At 61.4% G+C, this 16,104-nt stretch overlaps 4 protein-coding genes across 7 annotated transcripts; all 4 read left to right on the plus strand.

Moving 5' to 3' along the window:
• Window positions 1-499: 499 nt before the first annotated feature.
• LOC122233718 (uncharacterized protein SPEM3-like) lies at window positions 500-1,809 on the plus strand. 2 transcript variants are annotated; one of them, XM_042967377.1, is made up of 3 exons: window positions 500-701; window positions 825-882; window positions 983-1,809. In XM_042967377.1, exons 1-3 carry the CDS (start codon window positions 564-566, stop codon window positions 1,807-1,809), a joined length of 1,023 nt encoding a protein of 340 aa, XP_042823311.1. In that variant the 5' UTR covers window positions 500-563. The 2 variants fall into 2 exon arrangements, with proteins under 2 accessions (XP_042823311.1, XP_042823312.1); XM_042967378.1 differs by having other exon boundaries at window positions 500-677.
• Window positions 1,735-4,380, plus strand: LOC122233717 (uncharacterized protein SPEM3-like). The gene has a single exon (XM_042967376.1). The coding sequence runs from the start codon at window positions 2,048-2,050 to the stop codon at window positions 4,364-4,366; it is 2,319 nt and encodes a 772-aa protein (XP_042823310.1). The 5' UTR covers window positions 1,735-2,047; the 3' UTR covers window positions 4,367-4,380.
• Window positions 4,381-6,127: 1,747 nt separating this feature from the next.
• TMEM102 (transmembrane protein 102) lies at window positions 6,128-8,523 on the plus strand. 3 transcript variants are annotated; one of them, XM_042966261.1, is made up of 3 exons: window positions 6,128-6,514; window positions 6,606-7,082; window positions 7,204-8,523. In XM_042966261.1, the coding sequence occupies exons 2-3, from the start codon at window positions 6,869-6,871 to the stop codon at window positions 8,520-8,522; spliced, it is 1,533 nt and encodes a 510-aa protein (XP_042822195.1). In that variant the 5' UTR covers window positions 6,128-6,514; window positions 6,606-6,868; the 3' UTR covers window position 8,523. The 3 variants fall into 3 exon arrangements, with proteins under 3 accessions (XP_042822195.1, XP_042822196.1, XP_007091722.2); XM_042966262.1 differs by having other exon boundaries at window positions 6,714-7,082; XM_007091660.3 differs by having other exon boundaries at window positions 6,850-7,082.
• Window positions 8,524-10,567: 2,044 nt separating this feature from the next.
• Window positions 10,568-15,942, plus strand: FGF11 (fibroblast growth factor 11). The gene is made up of 5 exons (XM_042967522.1): window positions 10,568-10,760; window positions 12,414-12,524; window positions 12,720-12,823; window positions 13,614-13,812; window positions 14,106-15,942. Exons 1-5 carry the CDS (start codon window positions 10,568-10,570, stop codon window positions 14,174-14,176), a joined length of 678 nt encoding a protein of 225 aa, XP_042823456.1. The 3' UTR covers window positions 14,177-15,942.
• The last annotated feature ends 162 nt before the right edge of the window (window positions 15,943-16,104 follow it).

Below are 16,104 nucleotides of genomic sequence, written 5' to 3' on the forward strand. Positions count from 1 at the left end.
CCCGGGTCCCGTGCCACGCACTAAGGACATCTTGCAGCGGCAGACTCCAAACCACGGGTCCCTGAGCACCTACGCTGGGTCCCCGTCGCCCTGATCCCAAAGTGGGCTCAGAGGCACAGCCCCACGCGAGACCGTGAGGTCAGATTCCAGACCCGTGGGTTCCACGTGTGGGCAGAGCCGGGACCACGGCCCGGGGAAGGGCAGGAAGCATGCCAGGGCTCTGGGGTCCAGCCGGGCCTTCCCCAGGGCTCTGAGGCCAAGGTCTCCCCGGCCTCAGGAGCCGCCAAGGGGATGGAATGTGCGTTTGATGGAGTGAGGCAGCGGGCAGTGGGGGACCCAGCCAGGGCCGCGGGGCAGGCACGCGGGCTTCCAGGCCCCACCTGACCGTCCGGGCTCAGGTGACCTAGTTACCAGGGCACACTGTCCCCGGCCCTCCCTCATTGTGACCCCAGCCGCCCGCCCCATTATGACCCAGTCCTTCTCCCCCTCCCCCGCCAGAGGAGCCTGGCTCCTAGCGAGTATGTGGGGGCCAGGGGGCCCAGGCAGTCCTGGGACCCCCGGCCATGGGACAGCGAGCCCACCCCGGAGCGCCAGGGTGCTCTGGCACCCACCCCAGGAAGTGCCAGGACCTCGGAGACTCGATTCTTCTGATTCTGGGCAGCTTCATCTTGCTCAATGTGGGGATCAACGTGGTGACTCTGGTCAGGGCAGGGCTGGGCACCAGGGGCGGGGGCCGGGGGGCCTCAAAGGGGCCGAGGCGGGAGGGCAGCGGGCCTTCGGGGCTCACCCCACTTCCGGACTCCCCCTTTCCCCGCGTCCCTCAGCTCTGGAGGCATCTGAAGAGCAACCTGAGGATGCTCTTCCGTCACCTCTTCCCCAAAGGTGAGCGGGCCCCAGCGTGGCCTCAAGGGGATGTGGGCCTGTCCCCCTTTCTCGGGCCCCTCGGGAAGCCGGGCCTCGTCCCATCCCGATTTCCCTGCAGACAAACAAGCCAGAGGCGTGGGCCACCGTCCCACGTGCGCGTGCTGCTCCGAGGACCCCAAGAACCTGTGCTCGAGAGTCCCTTCCGGCTACCATCGGCGCTTCCTGCCGGGGCGCTCCGACCACCTGGACTCCTGGAGAGTAGACAGAAACGACGAGAAGGCCTCCGGGAGCCGCTGGATGCCGCCTCGGGGTGGACACGCAGGGGGTCCTGTGGACGCGCCATGGGGACTGTGGAAGGAAGGGGTGACGGGAGCCGGGGAGGCCCCTCAGGTCACAGCCTTAGAGGCCCGGGCGCCCTTCCTCTCCAGGCACGACACACCTTCCCAGTTCCCCAGGATGAGCGAGGCAGACATGGCTCCCCTCCACTTGCCCGAGAGCAAGACTAAGACCCCAGACTACGACTCGGCCCAGGCCCAGATCTCCCCGCCAGCCCACACCCCTGAGCACAACCCCCTCCAGGCCCAGACCCAGACCCAGACCTCCCCCCCAGCCCACACCCCTGAGCACAACCCCCTCCAGGCCCAGACCCAGACCCAGACCTCCCCCCAGCCCACACCCCTGAGCACATCCCCCTCCAGGCCCAGACCCAGACCCAGACCTCCCCCCCAGCCCACACCCCTGAGCACAACCCCCTCCAGGCCCAGACCCAGACCCAGATCTCCCCCCCAGCCCACACCCCTGAGCACAACCCCCTCCAGGCCCAGCCCTCCTCCCCGGCCCTCACTCCTGAGCACCCCGACCCCAAGCCCAGATCTTCTCCCCAGCCCCTGCCCCCGAGCATGCCTCAGCCCAGGCCTCTCCACATCCCCCAGGCCTCACCCCTGAGCACACCCAGCACACTGCTGCCCAGGCCCATGACCCTGAGCACCCCTCAGCCCATTCCCTGGGTCACAGTCCCGAGCGCACAATAGCCCATGCCCCAGCCTTCCCTCCGGCCCATGCTCCTGTGACCTATACCCCCACCCCTCACACCCTGCTCCCTGCTCCCGCCTCTGCCCCAGTGCCTCCCCCAACTGCTACCCCAGCCCCTGGCTCAATCTCTGTCCCAACCTCAGCTCTGGTCATGACCCTGACTACCGCTCCTGTCCCTATTCCTATCTCTGTCTCTGCCACCATACCTACCCCCATCCTAACTCCTATTCCCTCTACCCCGACTGCCTTCAGCCAAGGCCTCTCCACTGGCCAGGTGGTCTACGATGCCCGCAGGGCAAAGCAGAACTTGTGCCACGTGTGCCCGCCCCAGAACTCTGAGTATTCCAGAAAGGACTTGGGCACCCTCCCCAGGGCCCAAGAGGGGCAGGGTCTGGGCAGTTCTGGTGCAGCGGAGCAGACACCGAAGCCACATAGTGGGGACAGTGCCAAGCCCTCCGCAGGGTCCATACTGGGTTACCTGGAGTTGGGGAATATGGAATGGAAGATCTCAAATGACGCCAAAGACAAGTTCCTGCAGCCCAAGACCTTCCCTTACTGCAGCTTCCACCCTTGCAGCTCTGAGAGGAAACACACAGACTCCCAGACTCCAGTCTACCCCAAGTGCGTGGTCTACTCCAAGGGTGCCATACCTTCCCAACCTTGCGTTCATTCTCCAACCGGTGGCCAGAGCGTGCCGGGCACTATTCCTCCACCATGCACTCTATCTCTGCCTCTTATGCCTCCCAAATCCTTCGTCCTCCGTCAACTCTCCAACCATCAAAATCCCCCAGCCTCCAAGTCTTCTCCGTCCACCCCCTCCTCCCAGTTTCCCATCCCTCCCCAGCTCTCCAAGACGTTCCAACCCCCAATCCGACCCCAGGCCCCTGAGCTTCACGAGAGTCCGGGCCTCAACCAAAACTCTGACCTCCAAAGGACTCCAAACCTTTCAAGAGACTCAAGAGTTCCTAGGAACCCAGGCCTTGCCCCAGATCCAGGCCCCTACAAGAACCCAGGCCTTGTTCAAGATCTTGGCCTGAACAAGCCCCCAGGCCTTCCCCAAGACCCCTATCTTTACAAGAGTCCAAGCCCTTCCCAAGACTCTGGACTTCCCAAGAATCTAGTCCTTACCCAAGATTCTGGCCCCCAGAAGAATCTAGGTCCTATTCAAGATGGAGGTATCTCTAGGAGCCCATGTCTCACCCAACCTTCTGACCTCCACAAAAACACACCATTTCCCCAAACTTCTGACATTCAGAGGAGCTCAGGCTTTATGCAAAACTCTGGAGTCTATAGGAATCTAGAACAAAACCAAGAGACTATACTCTATAAAAGCCAAGATTGCTCCCAAACAACTGGTCTCCATAACAGCCCAGGCCCTTCTCAAGATTCTGGAGGTTATAAGAGTACAGGTAATGCGAATGAGTCGGGAGTCTCTAGGAGTCTAGACCTTCCCCAAGATTCTTGCCCACGTAAGAGCCCATACCTTGCCCAAGACTCTGGAGTCAACAAAAGTCCAGGCTTGGTCCAAACCTCTGGCCTTCATAAGGGCTCAGGCCTTACCCAAGACTCAGGAGACTACAAGAACCCAGGCCTTCCCCAAGATTCTGGAGTCTACAGAAGCGTAGGCCTTACTCAAGATTCTGATCTCCATAAGAATCCAGGCCTTACACAAGCCACTGAAGTCGAAAGGAGATGCGGCCATACACACGATGTTGGAATTCACAGGAGCCCAGAACGCACCCAAGACCCTAGCTTCCACAAGTACCCAGGAATCAATCAAGATCCTGGCCCCCACAAGGGCCCAGCCCTTACCCAAGACCATGGCCTCCCCAGGACTCAAGGCCTTAATGGGGGATCGGGCCTCTGCAAGGATTCGTGCCTTACCCCAAGTCCCGACCACCACAAGAACCCAGGCCTTGTCCTAGGTACTGACACTGTCCAGGTCTCGGGCCTACCTCAGACCCCAAAGTCAACACAAATGACAAAGTCATTTGTACCCGAGGAGGCTCCTCGGAAGGAGGGTCCAGAGCAGCGCCTATCATGGATTTCTGTTCCACTGAGTCAGAACTCCTACTCCTCCAAACCCCAGGTGGTCTACAGTGACCTGCACACCTTCTCAGAGGTACCCGTACTGATCGAGCTGCAGCCATCCCCCCGGCGAGCAGGCAGCCAAGACTGGGTGTATCGTCCCGTGAACACCATCCCTTCGGCCTGCCAGAACTATCGCCAGAAGTCTATGCCTCCCCAAAACAACTGGAGGCCCTACTGTCCTGGGTCGGGCACCCGGGTAGGGCACGTGGTCTTTGACGCCCGCCAAAGACAGCTGGGCAGGGACAAGTGCGAAGCTCTGTCTCCCAGGCGCATTCGCCAAGAGGCACCCAGCAACTCACCGGAGACCATCAGGGAGTGGGGACATCAGTGTGTGGTGAGGACCCTGGAAAAAGAGGGGACAAAGGTGCATTGGGAATAAAGAGGCAAGAGAAGTGTTCTGTGGTTGATTAAGGACATCCACCCCAGCCCCATTCCCGACGCTGGCCAGCCACGGGGCCTCAGGAAGACCGATGCTAGCCTTGTCCCTGCTCCTGCATTGCCACATAGCGAAACCCATTGTCCCCAAGGCCCTCGAGCTGCATTGTCCGATACAGTAGCCACTGGCCACATATGGCGATTAAAACGTAATTTAATGAAAAGTAAACAAACTTCAGGGGCGCCTGGCACAGTAGGTGGGGCGCGTAATTCTTGATCTCGGGCTCACGAGTTCAAGCCCCCTACTTTAAAAAAATGAAAACAAAACAAAAACAAAAAGTAAAATCCTGTTCCTCAGTCTCAGCATCTACATTTCAAGGGCTCAGTAGGCACGGGTGGCTACTATATTGGACGGCACAGATTCAGAACATTTCCATCGTCGCAGAAAATCCTGATGGATGGCAGCGTTTTATTTAGAGTTTAGAGAAACTTTTCCTTTCGCTAGTCACCCAAACCCACCATCGTCAAAGCTCCCCCAGAACCCAGAGAACTTCATTGTTTTTAGTGTGACTGAGAGGTCACCCTCTGGGGAGGAGGGAAGATGTAGGGGTGCCCTGTGCCTGATCACCCCAAAACTGTGAGATAGAGCCTCGTCCTCAGTTTTCTCAATCAGGTCTCTTGGGTCACAGCCAGATATATGGGAACCTGCCTCCCCAGTTCTGGGCTGTGTTTTGGGGCTCGAGGTGGCCGAGGGAGAAGGGTTCTCTTTGTCAATGACTAGGAACCCCTGATTTCTGGGCTCCCCAAATTGAGCTCTGGATTCTGAGAGGTCCCCTCCACAGGCCACTATAATTTTTCTCGGTGTCTCTGCTTCATTCTCTTGCCATTGACTCAGGCTTATCTCACTTCAGACCCAGTCCCCAGGGTGGGAGGAGAGGGGAGGGCACCTGGTCCAGCCATGGGTCGGTCTGAGCTGTGAGCCTCTCCCTGGTTTCCTGTGGCTCTGTCTTCTCGTTCTGGCTCCTAGTCTCATCCCCGACTTAAGCTGTGCCTCTGATAGCCGTGGTAACTGAAAGCCATTTCTTCTCTTGATAATTTCCCCTTGCCCTGCCCCAGCCCAGCTGGGATTTTCCTCTGGACTTGATTTTTTGGTCCTGATAACTCTTCCGTGTACATACACGAGCTGGCAGATGTCAAAGTGGTTTTTTTTTTTTTTTCCCCCTGCCCTCACTCGTGTCTGAGGTGGGCATCATTAATATGCAGGTCCCTTCCCTGAGCCAGATGTGTATTCCTGGGTCACCTCCTGTGTGTTCTTGCTTACCCCTGACTCCAAAGAGATGCCTCCCCACCCAGCTGCGAGCCGCTTTCCGACACCCCTCTGGCTCAGCTCTATCATGGGCAACCTTCGTAGGCTGCAGTGTCTTCTCTAAAATGCAGTTATGGGGGGGCACCTGGGTGGCTCAGTCGGCTAAGCACGCCAATCCACTCAGGTCACGATCTCGAGGTTTGTGAGTTCCGGTCCCATATTGAGGGGTCTTCACCGACAATGCTTGGGATTCTCTCTCTCTCTCAAAATAAACTTAAAAAATAAAGTAAAATGCAGTTAGAATCGCATGGACGAACCCTCCTAGGTCTAAGCGATTAGGACTCCTCCACTCACACAAGGGATGCGGAGACCCCTATTTCTCCCCGGGCTCTGGGGTGTGTCCCCCACTATTATCTGCTGTTCAGATCCATCCTCTGTCCCAACCCCACGGGATGTTTTTGTGCCTGGCTGACCTGGGCTCGAAAGTCACGAACAGTTGCTCTCCATAGAAACTACAACTTCCATCAGGCACTACTTCAGCGGAACAGGAAAGGATGTGGGGGCGTGGCCCCAACGCCCTGGTAGCTCGGAAAACAAACTACAACCCCCAGGACAGCGCGAGATCTCAGCGGAGGGAAGAGTGACTGAGCTCTGGCTGGAGGCGAGGCCCGCCCGGAACCACCAGGCCGGCGGCCAGAAGGGGGCGTGGTCGCAATGGGGGGCGTGGCCCTGGGAGCTACAGGAAGAAGACACCTGTTGAACCTTTCCATCCGTTCCCTTCCCAGCCCTTGCAGCTGCCCCTGAGAGGGAAGCCGCAGGCCACAAGCCTCTTCCCTTCCCAAATAGGTGAGTGGAGGTAGACAAGGGGCGGCGGCGGAGACTAGCTATTTCATCCCGCAGGAGGGGCCTAACGGCTACTTTTTACCTGCTGAGTCAGGTGAGCCGCTCCTTGGGGGCGGGGACCAGCGTGTGAGAAAAGGGCAACGCCGGAGGAGGTATTTACTGGTTCGTTTTCAAGACTAAATTTAGAGCCCTCCATCTGCAGACCCGTTGACGAACTGTGCTTGGGCTCGCTCGCTCGCTCGCTCGCTCGGCCTGGGGAAGCGAGAAGAACGCGGGCGACTTTTCGGCAGCAAAGGAACGGCCCGTCTAAGCTTCCTCCCGTCCGTGTTTTCCCCTAGCCCCAAACGATTGAGCTGCATGGCTTCCGCGGTCTGGGGGAGTGCGCCCTGGTGGGGCCCGCCGCCCCCAGCCCCCGCCCGGCCGCTCACGGACATCGACTTTTGCTCTGGGGCGCAGCTGCAGGAACTAACCCAGCTGATCCAGGAGCTGGGTGTGCAGGAAAGCTGGAGTGACGCGCCCAAGCCGGGGCCAGACCTCCTCCGGGCCAAGGACTTTGTCTTCTCTTTGCTGGGTAAGTAACTCTCCCTGCCTTCGGGTGCTCGCGGTTCTCAGTCCCTCCCCGTCCAGTCCCGCCCCGCCCCGTCCCGTCCCGGCTTTGGGTCGTGCCCTCCCGATCCTGTCTTTTCTTGTAGGTCTTATTCACCGCCGGGACCCCCGCTTTCCGCCCCAAGCGGAGCTCTTGCTGCTTCGTGGCGGGGTTCGCGAGGGCTCCCTGGATCTGGGACCTGCACCCTTAGGTCCCTACGTCCGGGGACCTCATTACGACGCCGGCTTTACACTCCTAGTGCCCGTGTTTTCGCTAGACGGCACCGGGCAGGAGCTGCGACTGGACGTGGACTCCTCTTACGCGTGGCTGTGCCTCCCAGAGCGCATACGCGGAACCTCGGTCCGGGAGGCATGGCAGGATTGCCTAGGACCTCCAGCCCCAGGAGGACGTGATTCCACCCACCGAACGGAAAGTGAAGGAAGTCCCAAGAGCCGGCAAAGCTCCGTGGACCGGCCGCACGGTTCTGTCACTGAGGCTGATCCAAACGTGGCTTTGGAAAAAGCACCTCCTAACGTTTCGGGGCAAGAGCCGCCTGGGCAAGGCATCATGGATCTTGGCTTTCCCACCCCGCTGGAAAACCTGAATGGTGACGTCACGAAAGCAGCCGTCGTTAGCCCAGGCCTGCAGCAGACGGAGGGGTGGGAGGCATGGCCCACGCTTTGCCCCGCCCAGGTGGCCGCGTGGTTCTTTGCTTCGCTGGCCGCGGTCGCCGAGTCCCTGTTCCCGGTCCCGGGTGCCCCGCGCTTGGTCCACGCAGCCCGCCACGCGGGGTTCACCACCGTCCTCCTGGCCACGCCGGAGCCCCCGCGCCACCTCCTGCTCTTCGACCTGATTCCCGTGGTGTCGGTGGCCGGCTGGCCCGAGGGCGCTCGGAGCCACTCGTGGGCCGGCCCGCTGGCCTCCGAGTCGTCATCCTTCTACCTGGTGCCCGGCGGCCACAGCGAGCAGCCAGGCGCCTCCGGCTGGCAGCTCTGCTTCGCCCGCCAGGAGCTGGCGCTCAAGGCGCGCATACCCGCTCCGCTGCTGCAAGCGCACGCGGCGGCCCAGGCGCTGCTGCGCCCGCTGGTGGCCGGGACCCGGGCCGCGGCGCCCTACCTCCTGCGGACGTTGCTCTACTGGGCGTGCGAGCGGCTGCCCGCGCTCTATCTCGCGCGGCCGGAGAACGCGGGCGCCTGCTGCCTCGGGCTGCTGGATGAGCTGGGCCGTGTGCTCGAGGCCGGGACGCTGCCCCACTATTTCCTGAGCGGCCGAAAGCTCCGTGCGGGGGACGGCGCCGCTGGGCTGCTCGGGGCGTTGGCCGGGCTCCGCGGGGACCCTGCCCGGGCCCTGCGCGCCGCGGTGGAGGAGGCCAAGGCTGCGCGCAAGGGGGGCGGCTTAGCTGGCGTGGGAGGCGGGGCCCATTAAAGACGCTGCTCCTACCCGCGTGGAAAGTGCTTCTGTTGGCCGGCGGGGTGTGGTGGGGGGGCCGCCGGCCCCTCGCCTGGAAGGCAGGCTGAGCGTCCTGGGCCCGAAGATCAGTCTGGAAGGCTTCCTCGCGGGTCGTTCCCCACCCTCCTGCCCCGTCCCCAGGCCCTGACCTGTGGTCGTCCCACTTCTGGCCCCTCTGCTCCTCGGATCTGTGGCCAGCACCCCTCCCCGCCCGGTGCTTCCTCAGGCAACCATCTTCCCCAATTCTTATGGTCTTTTCTCTTAGGAGTCAGTAGGGAAGGGGGAGGGGGGCATATTGCTGACAAAACGCAGAGAGAAGGCACGGAGACCAGGGACTGACCAATCTGGCTCGCACAAAATCGGAGATCAAGAAGGCCGGATTCGGCCCCAGGCTAGACCTCACCACCACCTCTACCTACTCTCCCCCACTTTCCCCCTTCAGTTCTGCCCTCCCATCCGGGGCAGTAGGGTCCCCTTCTCCATCCTCCCAGCGTCCGCCATTCCATCCATCTTAAGCCCAACCTCTCCTCCCATCCAGGGATCCGCTCAGTGGAGTCGCCTCCTTGCCCCTCCTCCTCTGAACCCCAAGACGTGCGGCCTGGCCTCGGCTCCGCCTGCCTCTGAGACCGTCCCCACTCCCTGCCTCCGAGGAACCCCGGGGTTCCTCCCGCCCGGCTTCACCGCCCCCCCTCCTCCTTCCCGGCGTCTCCGCCCCCTGCCCCGCCCCCGGGCCGGCTCTCGGAGGAGGGGGAGCCGCTGTCGCCGCCGCTGCCTCAGCTCCCCACTGCCGCTGCCGCCGCCGCCGCCGCCGCCGCTCTGCTGGGTCCAGCCGCCAGGCCCGGGGCTCTGACTTCGCCGGACCAGGGCGCTCTGCGGAGACACCCTCCCTCCTTCCTGGGGGTCCGGGGCGCCTAGCCCGGCGTGGAGGGAGGCTCGGCTCGCGAGGGACAGGGAGGGAGGAGCCTGGAACCGGAGCCAGAGCCACCCGTCGCCGGATCAACAAGACAGGACAGGTTGAGGGGCGTCGGGGAAGGAAGAGGGTGCTATAGGCTGTCCCGGGGAAGCCCTGTCGCAGAAAGCTCTGACGCGCCCTGACTTGTAGGGAGCCTGTTCACATTCGGGGACTGGTGATAACGTGGGTGCACGCCTCTCGGGGGGCTGGTTGGATTGGAGGGCGTGGGATCTAAACAAGCACCAGCTGTCCCCGAGGAAATTAAGGGGCAACCCGGGGGGGGGGGAAGGGGGCGGGAAACAACGGATGCTCCTTATCGCGAGGTGACAGAGGCCCTCCAGACAACCACCTACCTGGTGAACCCACTAGGAAGGGTGGATTTGGAGGTGACTTCAAAAGGAGTGGGGGGGTAACAAGGTGAGGAAGGGGGTTCAGCAGCTGGGAACCATGTGAAAAAAAGGTATTGCCCAGAGACAGGGTCGGGGAACCCCTAATCGCTGAGCGGGGGACAGCCTGGGCTTCCCCAGACATAGTTTTGGGGGACTTCAGGGGAAAAAAGTGGGGGACCCACTTAGAAGGTGGCAAAGACACCAAGGTTGGGTTCCTCCCTGACATTGGCAGTGCCCCAGTAGGGATGAGTCAAAGCTAAGGACCCACACCCTTTAGATCACAAGGGTGGGTTTGGCAGGAGTGCGGGTCCCCAAAATAGGGTGGAAAGGTGCTTGGGGGTATTGCAACCACATCTTGGAAATTTTGAGGGTCTTGACTTTGGGATAAGGGAAGAGGGGACAGGGACACCGGAGAACAGGGAAAGGGGGTAGTTTTCAGTAGGGGGCAAAAGTCAAGGGTGGGGTCAACAGAGATACATAGGCTGCTGGGTCCAGTGGGGCTAGCACGGGGCCCAAGGGTGGGAGCTGGCGGCCGAGGGGCGGCGGGGGGCGGGGGCCCTGGGGCTTATCCTCAGCTCCAGTGGGTGGGGCGGTGAGTTGGGACCCCAGCGTCAAGAGCATGCCCCGGTGAGCGCGCTGGGGGCGCCTGCCGGTTTGGGGGTGTCTCCTCCCGGGGCGCCATGGCGGCGCTGGCCAGTAGCCTGATCCGGCAGAAGCGGGAGGTCCGCGAGCCCGGGGGCAGCCGGCCGGTGTCGGCGCAGCGGCGCGTGTGTCCCCGCGGCACCAAGTCCCTTTGCCAGAAGCAGCTCGTCATCCTTCTGTCCAAGGTGCGACTGTGCGGGGGGCGGCCCTCGCGGCCGGACCGCGGCCCTGGTGAGTGGCTGGAGCGGGGTCTCCGGGTCTGGGAGGTTGAGGCCAGGGACGCCGAAGGATGGGGCCCGACTGAGGGGGGCTCCCCGAAAGTGAGAGGTGGGGTGGGCCAGGACGACACGGCTCCTGCCAGATCGTGCCTCAGTTTCCCTTCTCTTTTGCCCATACCCCCGAGTCTCCTTGCTGTCGAGGGCAAGGGGAAGGCTTGAGGGGCTAGGTCTGGCGCTCCGAAGCCTCGCGGCTCCGGCTCGGCCCCCCACTCCTCCCCCCCCAACACAGGAGTCCCCACCCCCACCGTCCGCCGCCTACGTGCCGGCTCTCGCGATTCTTTCAATCCGGAGCGCAGGGGCCTGGGGGTTCCGGACGCCTGGGTCACCCCGAGGGTTTCTGCAGCTCTGGCGGCCCCGCCCCCGCCCCGGTTCTCCCGCCCCTCCACGCCTTGGCTCGGTTCCCGCTGGCCGAGCCTGCCTGGCGCGGCGCCAATCTCCCCAGCTCTCCCCCGGGTGTCCTTGCAGCCACCTCGCCAGCCCGCCCCTCTGTGCGCCCGCCTCTGTGACCTGCGCTTCGAGAGGGGAGCCGGCCACCCCCCCCCCATTACCCCCTACGCGACTCCGAAGGGGGCTCCCACAGGATCGCGGGACCCTCCGGCGCGAGCAGCTCCGACCCAGTACAGGGCTGGGGACCCGCTGGGAGACTGGGGAGTCGTACCACCTACAAGGGGGTACAGGGAAGTCGGCCGAGCGCAAGCGACGGGGGAAGGAGAGTTGTGAGGGTTAGCGCGTGGTCCCCGTCCAGGCTCGGCTGGCAGGAGGCCCTCTGGCCCCGCTCCCGCCGGCTCCCAGCTCCCCCAGGGGCGGCCCCCTCGTGCCCTCCTCCCCCCGCCGCCGGCCCTCCGCTTGGTACGGTCCGCAGCCCACCCTCTGAGTGGGACCCGGCCCCCACGTGACTCAGCCTGCCTCGCCAGCGCCCCGGCCCCCTTCTCCGGTTTCCTCGCTTTGCTACCGCACGTCCCCCACCTCAGGCGGGTTACCTGGCTGAAAGGGAGAGGCTGAGCCTCGGGGAGGGCTGGGCCCCCGCGAGCCAGCAGACTGACAGACAGACAGACAGACAGACAGACAGATGGGTCAGTGTCAGACAGGCCGGCACTGGGCCAAGGCAAGGCCCGCGCCAAGCGAGCGGCAGCCGCAGCAGCAGGTGCTGAGTCAGCGTCAGCCCCAGCCCCACCCCCGCTCCCGAGGGGGCGCCCCTACCCCGTGGTCACCTGGCCGCCCCCCACGGCCGCAAGCACACTGCCCCTTCAGCGGTCCGGCCTGGCTCCCTCTGCCTTTGGATGGATCTCCCCTTCCTTTTCCAACTCTTCTCCCCTCCCCCACTGGTGGTTGAGCTGTAGGGTAGGAATTAAGCCATTTAAATAAATTTCAATAAATTAAACAGAAAGCTGGGGGTTAGAGGAAGCAGAAGGGCCCCACCCCCCAGCTTCCTCCCGAGTCAAAGAGAGGTGGCTGAGAGCGTGCTTAGAGGGGCTGAGGGCTGGGGCCCTGGGACCTGCGTCCTCCCCTCCATTCTCCCCTGGTTCTCTCCTCTGATCCCGCCAAGTGTAGGAACGTTTCTGGGAACAGAGATGTCATTTTCAAAGATGAATGTCTCTCTCTCCAGAGCCTCAGCTCAAAGGCATCGTCACCAAATTGTTCTGCCGCCAGGGTTTCTACCTCCAGGCGAATCCTGACGGGACCATCCAGGGCACCCCAGAGGACACCAGCTCTTTCAGTGAGAGAGGAAGCCAGCTGCTGGGCGGGAGGGGAGGGGAGAGCGGGGCTAGGAGGTGGCCATCCTGCGCCTGCTTCAAGTGCTGTCATTCTCCGTCTGGCTCTTTGACACCCCCCCCCCCCACCAAGGGAAGCAGGGGAGCCAGGATGGGGGTCTGAGGCTCGGGACACTGATGCCCCCTCTCTCCACCCCCAGCCCACTTCAACCTGATCCCCGTGGGGCTCCGTGTGGTCACCATCCAGAGTGCCAAGCTGGGTCACTACATGGCCATGAACGCCGAGGGGCTGCTCTACAGCTCGGTGAGACACTGAGGCCGAGTGGCCAGGGGATCGCCGCCCCTGCCAGGGCTCCCCAGCTACAGCCTTAACTACCGCTAGGACTCCCTCTCCCTCCAGCTCTTGCTGATGTGCTGTTATTGCCCACCGCAGAGCACCTCCGCTAGGGTCCCTCCCATCCCTGCTGCCTGCGTAGCCCCCCAAGAACCACCAGGCTCTTTGGCCAACTCTTCCAGCCTTTTGGAACTCCTGCACATCCTACTCCCTCCAGATTTCATGTTTACTGAACTTCGCCAGACTCAGCCCGGAGAGGGGCTGGCAAGAGAGGCTGGAAGGAGAGTAGAGAGCAGGTATCTTCTTATTCCAGGCCCCACCCCCACCTCCTGGGGGGGGGGGTGGGGAGTGCTGACCAGATGCTCCCTCATTCCCCCTTTCTCCTAGTTTCTATACGGAGTAAGAAGTTGGCCCTCCAGCCCAAAACGCAGGGGTTGTATCCTGACTGGTTCTTTTTTTTTTTTTTAAGTTTATTTATTTTAGAGAGAGAGAGCAGGGGAGGGGGCAGAGAGAGAGAGAGAGAGAGAGAGGGAGACGCAGAATCCAAAGCAGGCTCCAGGCTCCGAGCTGTCTGCACAGAGCCCGACGCGGGGCTCGAAATCACAAGCTGTGGGATCATGACCTGAGCCGAAGCGGGACGCTCAACCGACCGAGCCACCCAGGCGCCCCCTGGCTGGTTCTTCTCAGGGCTCCCTTCTGTCCAGTGATAAGTCTTTTCGTCTCTGTCTCTGTGTGCCTTTCTGGCTCTTTGTCTTGTCAGCCGCATTTCACAGCTGAGTGTCGCTTTAAGGAATGCGTCTTCGAGAATTACTACGTCCTGTACGCCTCTGCTCTCTATCGCCAGCGCCGCTCTGGCCGGGCCTGGTACCTGGGCCTGGACAAGGAGGGCCGAGTCATGAAGGGAAATCGAGTCAAGAAGACCAAGGCAGCGGCCCACTTTGTGCCCAAGCTCCTGGAAGGTGAGTATGGATGGACTCAAGGAAAGGACGTCGGGGGGAGGGTGCTGGCCTCGATGTGAACATTGAGTGACACACAGCTAAGGTACTACGAGTGTTGAAGAGGACACCTGTTATGAGGGGTCAAACCAGGAAGGCTCCGGCCTCTGGCCCCCGGGACTTTGGGGAGCCCTTCTCCTGTGGGTTGGGATTCCCAGAGGAAGGGTGTAGGGGATGGGAGCCCTTTCAAAGCTGATTCTTCCCACGTCTCTCCGTGCCTAATTCTCCCTTCCTGCTCCTCTCTCTCCCCTTCACAGTGGCCATGTACCGGGAGCCTTCTCTCCACAGTGTCCCTGAGACCTCCCCTTCCAGTCCCCCTGCCCCCTGAAATGTAGTCCGTGGACTGGAGGCTCCTGGCACTTGCACGGAGCCAGCCACAGCCACCGCCTGTCTCCCAGCCCTGCTCCCGGCCCCGCCCCCACCCATGCCGCCACACTCATGCCCTGAGCAGCCAGGTCCCACCAGGTGCTCGATCCTGAGGGAGCCAAGGGGCTGGTTGTGACTCCCCAGGCCTCCCTGCTCCTCGGGCCTGGGAGTTCAGAGAGGGGGAGGCTGACAGTGGTCCTGGCTGATCCCTTCTTTCCTTCCACACTCACAGCCCCGCAAAGCCTTTTCCCAAGAAGGCGCCCGGGTTCCCCAAATGACAGAACCAGGACATAAATATTCCCCACCCCGGGGCTCAGCCAGTTCCTGGAGCCCTATGCCCTTTTCATTGCCACTGAACCATAGATTTATAGGTCTACTGGAGCTCAGGATCAGTTCCCTTTTTTCCCTCCTCCACCTTCTGCCTTGTTCTGGACAGGTTCTGGAACATCAGGCACCCTAGCCAGGGCCCTTTTTGCACTCAGGCTCTGGGCTGGAATGCTGGCATGCTGCCAGGCTCTGTTCTGGATCCATCAGGCTTCTGTCCTTGACCCAGATGGACCCCCTGGTTTCCAGGTAGAGAGGGGCTGGGTATGAGCCCTGTCCAGCTGCTGGCCTTGGCCTGAACTAGGACCAGTCCCAGAACACCACAGTTTTAACTTTCTTATCCCAAAGACACCCACTGCTAGAGCATGGTGTTCTAGACACATATGGAGCCATACTTGCTCCTGAATCTCGGCTCTAGGACGTAGACCAGGACTCAGCCCTTTCCTCCAGGATGGAAACGAGGCCTGAATAGCCCTATTAATGCTCATATAGAGGAAGCTCTAGACCCACCCTCCTACCTTCTCTAGTAATGCGTTTCTCGGTGAATCGAGAAACACTTCTTGTTTTTCCTAGGTTTTCTAAAAATCTGATTCTTCCTATAGAATGCTAACCTTATTTATATGTGCAGTTTCTAGCTCCTGCAACTCAGCTGGGGTCCCGCCGGGGAAACAGAGTCTGAGGAAGGGCAGAGGAGTTTGGGCAGGAATCCTTGGCTCATAGTAGGGAGGTTGGGATGGGCAGGGGGCCACAACCGTGGCATGTTTCGGCTGTGCTTGGGTTGGTGGGGGGGGGGGGGACATGAACACTTAGCTACCTCAGCAGGAATTCCTCCCAGGTCCCCTTTAAAGCTGAGGTCTTTAGGGTAATGAGTCTAGAATAAAAAGGATAAGAGGAGGGACACAACCTTGATCCCCCAGTGCAGAGACCCCAGTTCAGCAATAAGTTCCACCCCACTCCCCTACAAATCAGGCCAAGGAGGGTGAGGGCCTCTCCGGGCTCTAGACCTCATATACCCCCAGAGCTTCTAACTGACTAGAACTTGCTTAACTTACAGCTTATAACCTCAGCTAAGTTTTAGGTACCCAAAAAGGGCCTGACTAGATTTTCCCAAAAAAGCGTGGAGAGCTTGGGGCAGGCCTGGAAAAGACCAGGAAGCCACCAGTGACTAGGAGGGACACTCTGAGTAGCCTCGGACCTGGGCAGGGTAGAGGAGAGGGCCCTAAAGGGAGGGGCTGGGGCTCAGAGGCTGGTCACTTTTCCTCAGGCTCTATTTCTGGCTTGTTGCAAGAGGGGCGCATATTCCCCTCACCCACACAGAACCCGCTCAGGCTCCACCCGTCTCCTGGCTCTGCTCCCAGGGGACAGGGTCTCCACTCCATGCTTTCTCAATTAAAGACGATTTGTACAACGATTTACACGTTGTCTGTCATCTGTGGGTGGCGGGCATTGGCAGTTGCTTGGGGCGGGACCAAGTCCCAGGGGCGGGGCGGGTGGGCTGGCGGCTGTCCCCCAACGACAGGTGCACATTTCTGGGCGCCTCGTCACTTCCCCTGCGCTGGCGAACGG

This window comes from Panthera tigris, chromosome E1 (assembly GCF_018350195.1).
Source record: "Panthera tigris isolate Pti1 chromosome E1, P.tigris_Pti1_mat1.1, whole genome shotgun sequence".
NCBI lineage: Eukaryota > Metazoa > Chordata > Mammalia > Carnivora > Felidae > Panthera > Panthera tigris.

Excerpts from the sequence above, each read along its gene's own strand:
- LOC122233718 (XM_042967377.1), top strand. The coding sequence starts at position 564 with ATGGGACAGCGAGCCCACCCCGGAGCGCCAGGGTGCTCTGGCACCCAC. Across the intron at positions 702-824 it reads GGATCAACGTGGTGACTCTG|CTCTGGAGGCATCTGAAGAG; the intron begins GTCAGGGCAGGG and ends CGCGTCCCTCAG. Across the intron at positions 883-982 it reads CCGTCACCTCTTCCCCAAAG|ACAAACAAGCCAGAGGCGTG; the intron begins GTGAGCGGGCCC and ends ATTTCCCTGCAG.
- FGF11 (XM_042967522.1), top strand. The coding sequence starts at position 10,568 with ATGGCGGCGCTGGCCAGTAGCCTGATCCGGCAGAAGCGGGAGGTCCGC. Across the intron at positions 12,525-12,719 it reads AGAGGACACCAGCTCTTTCA|CCCACTTCAACCTGATCCCC; the intron begins GTGAGAGAGGAA and ends CTCCACCCCCAG. Across the intron at positions 12,824-13,613 it reads AGGGGCTGCTCTACAGCTCG|CCGCATTTCACAGCTGAGTG; the intron begins GTGAGACACTGA and ends TTGTCTTGTCAG.
- TMEM102 (XM_042966261.1), top strand. The coding sequence starts at position 6,869 with ATGGCTTCCGCGGTCTGGGGGAGTGCGCCCTGGTGGGGCCCGCCGCCC. Across the intron at positions 7,083-7,203 it reads CTTTGTCTTCTCTTTGCTGG|GTCTTATTCACCGCCGGGAC; the intron begins GTAAGTAACTCT and ends CTTTTCTTGTAG.
- LOC122233717 (XM_042967376.1), top strand. The coding sequence starts at position 2,048 with ATGACCCTGACTACCGCTCCTGTCCCTATTCCTATCTCTGTCTCTGCC.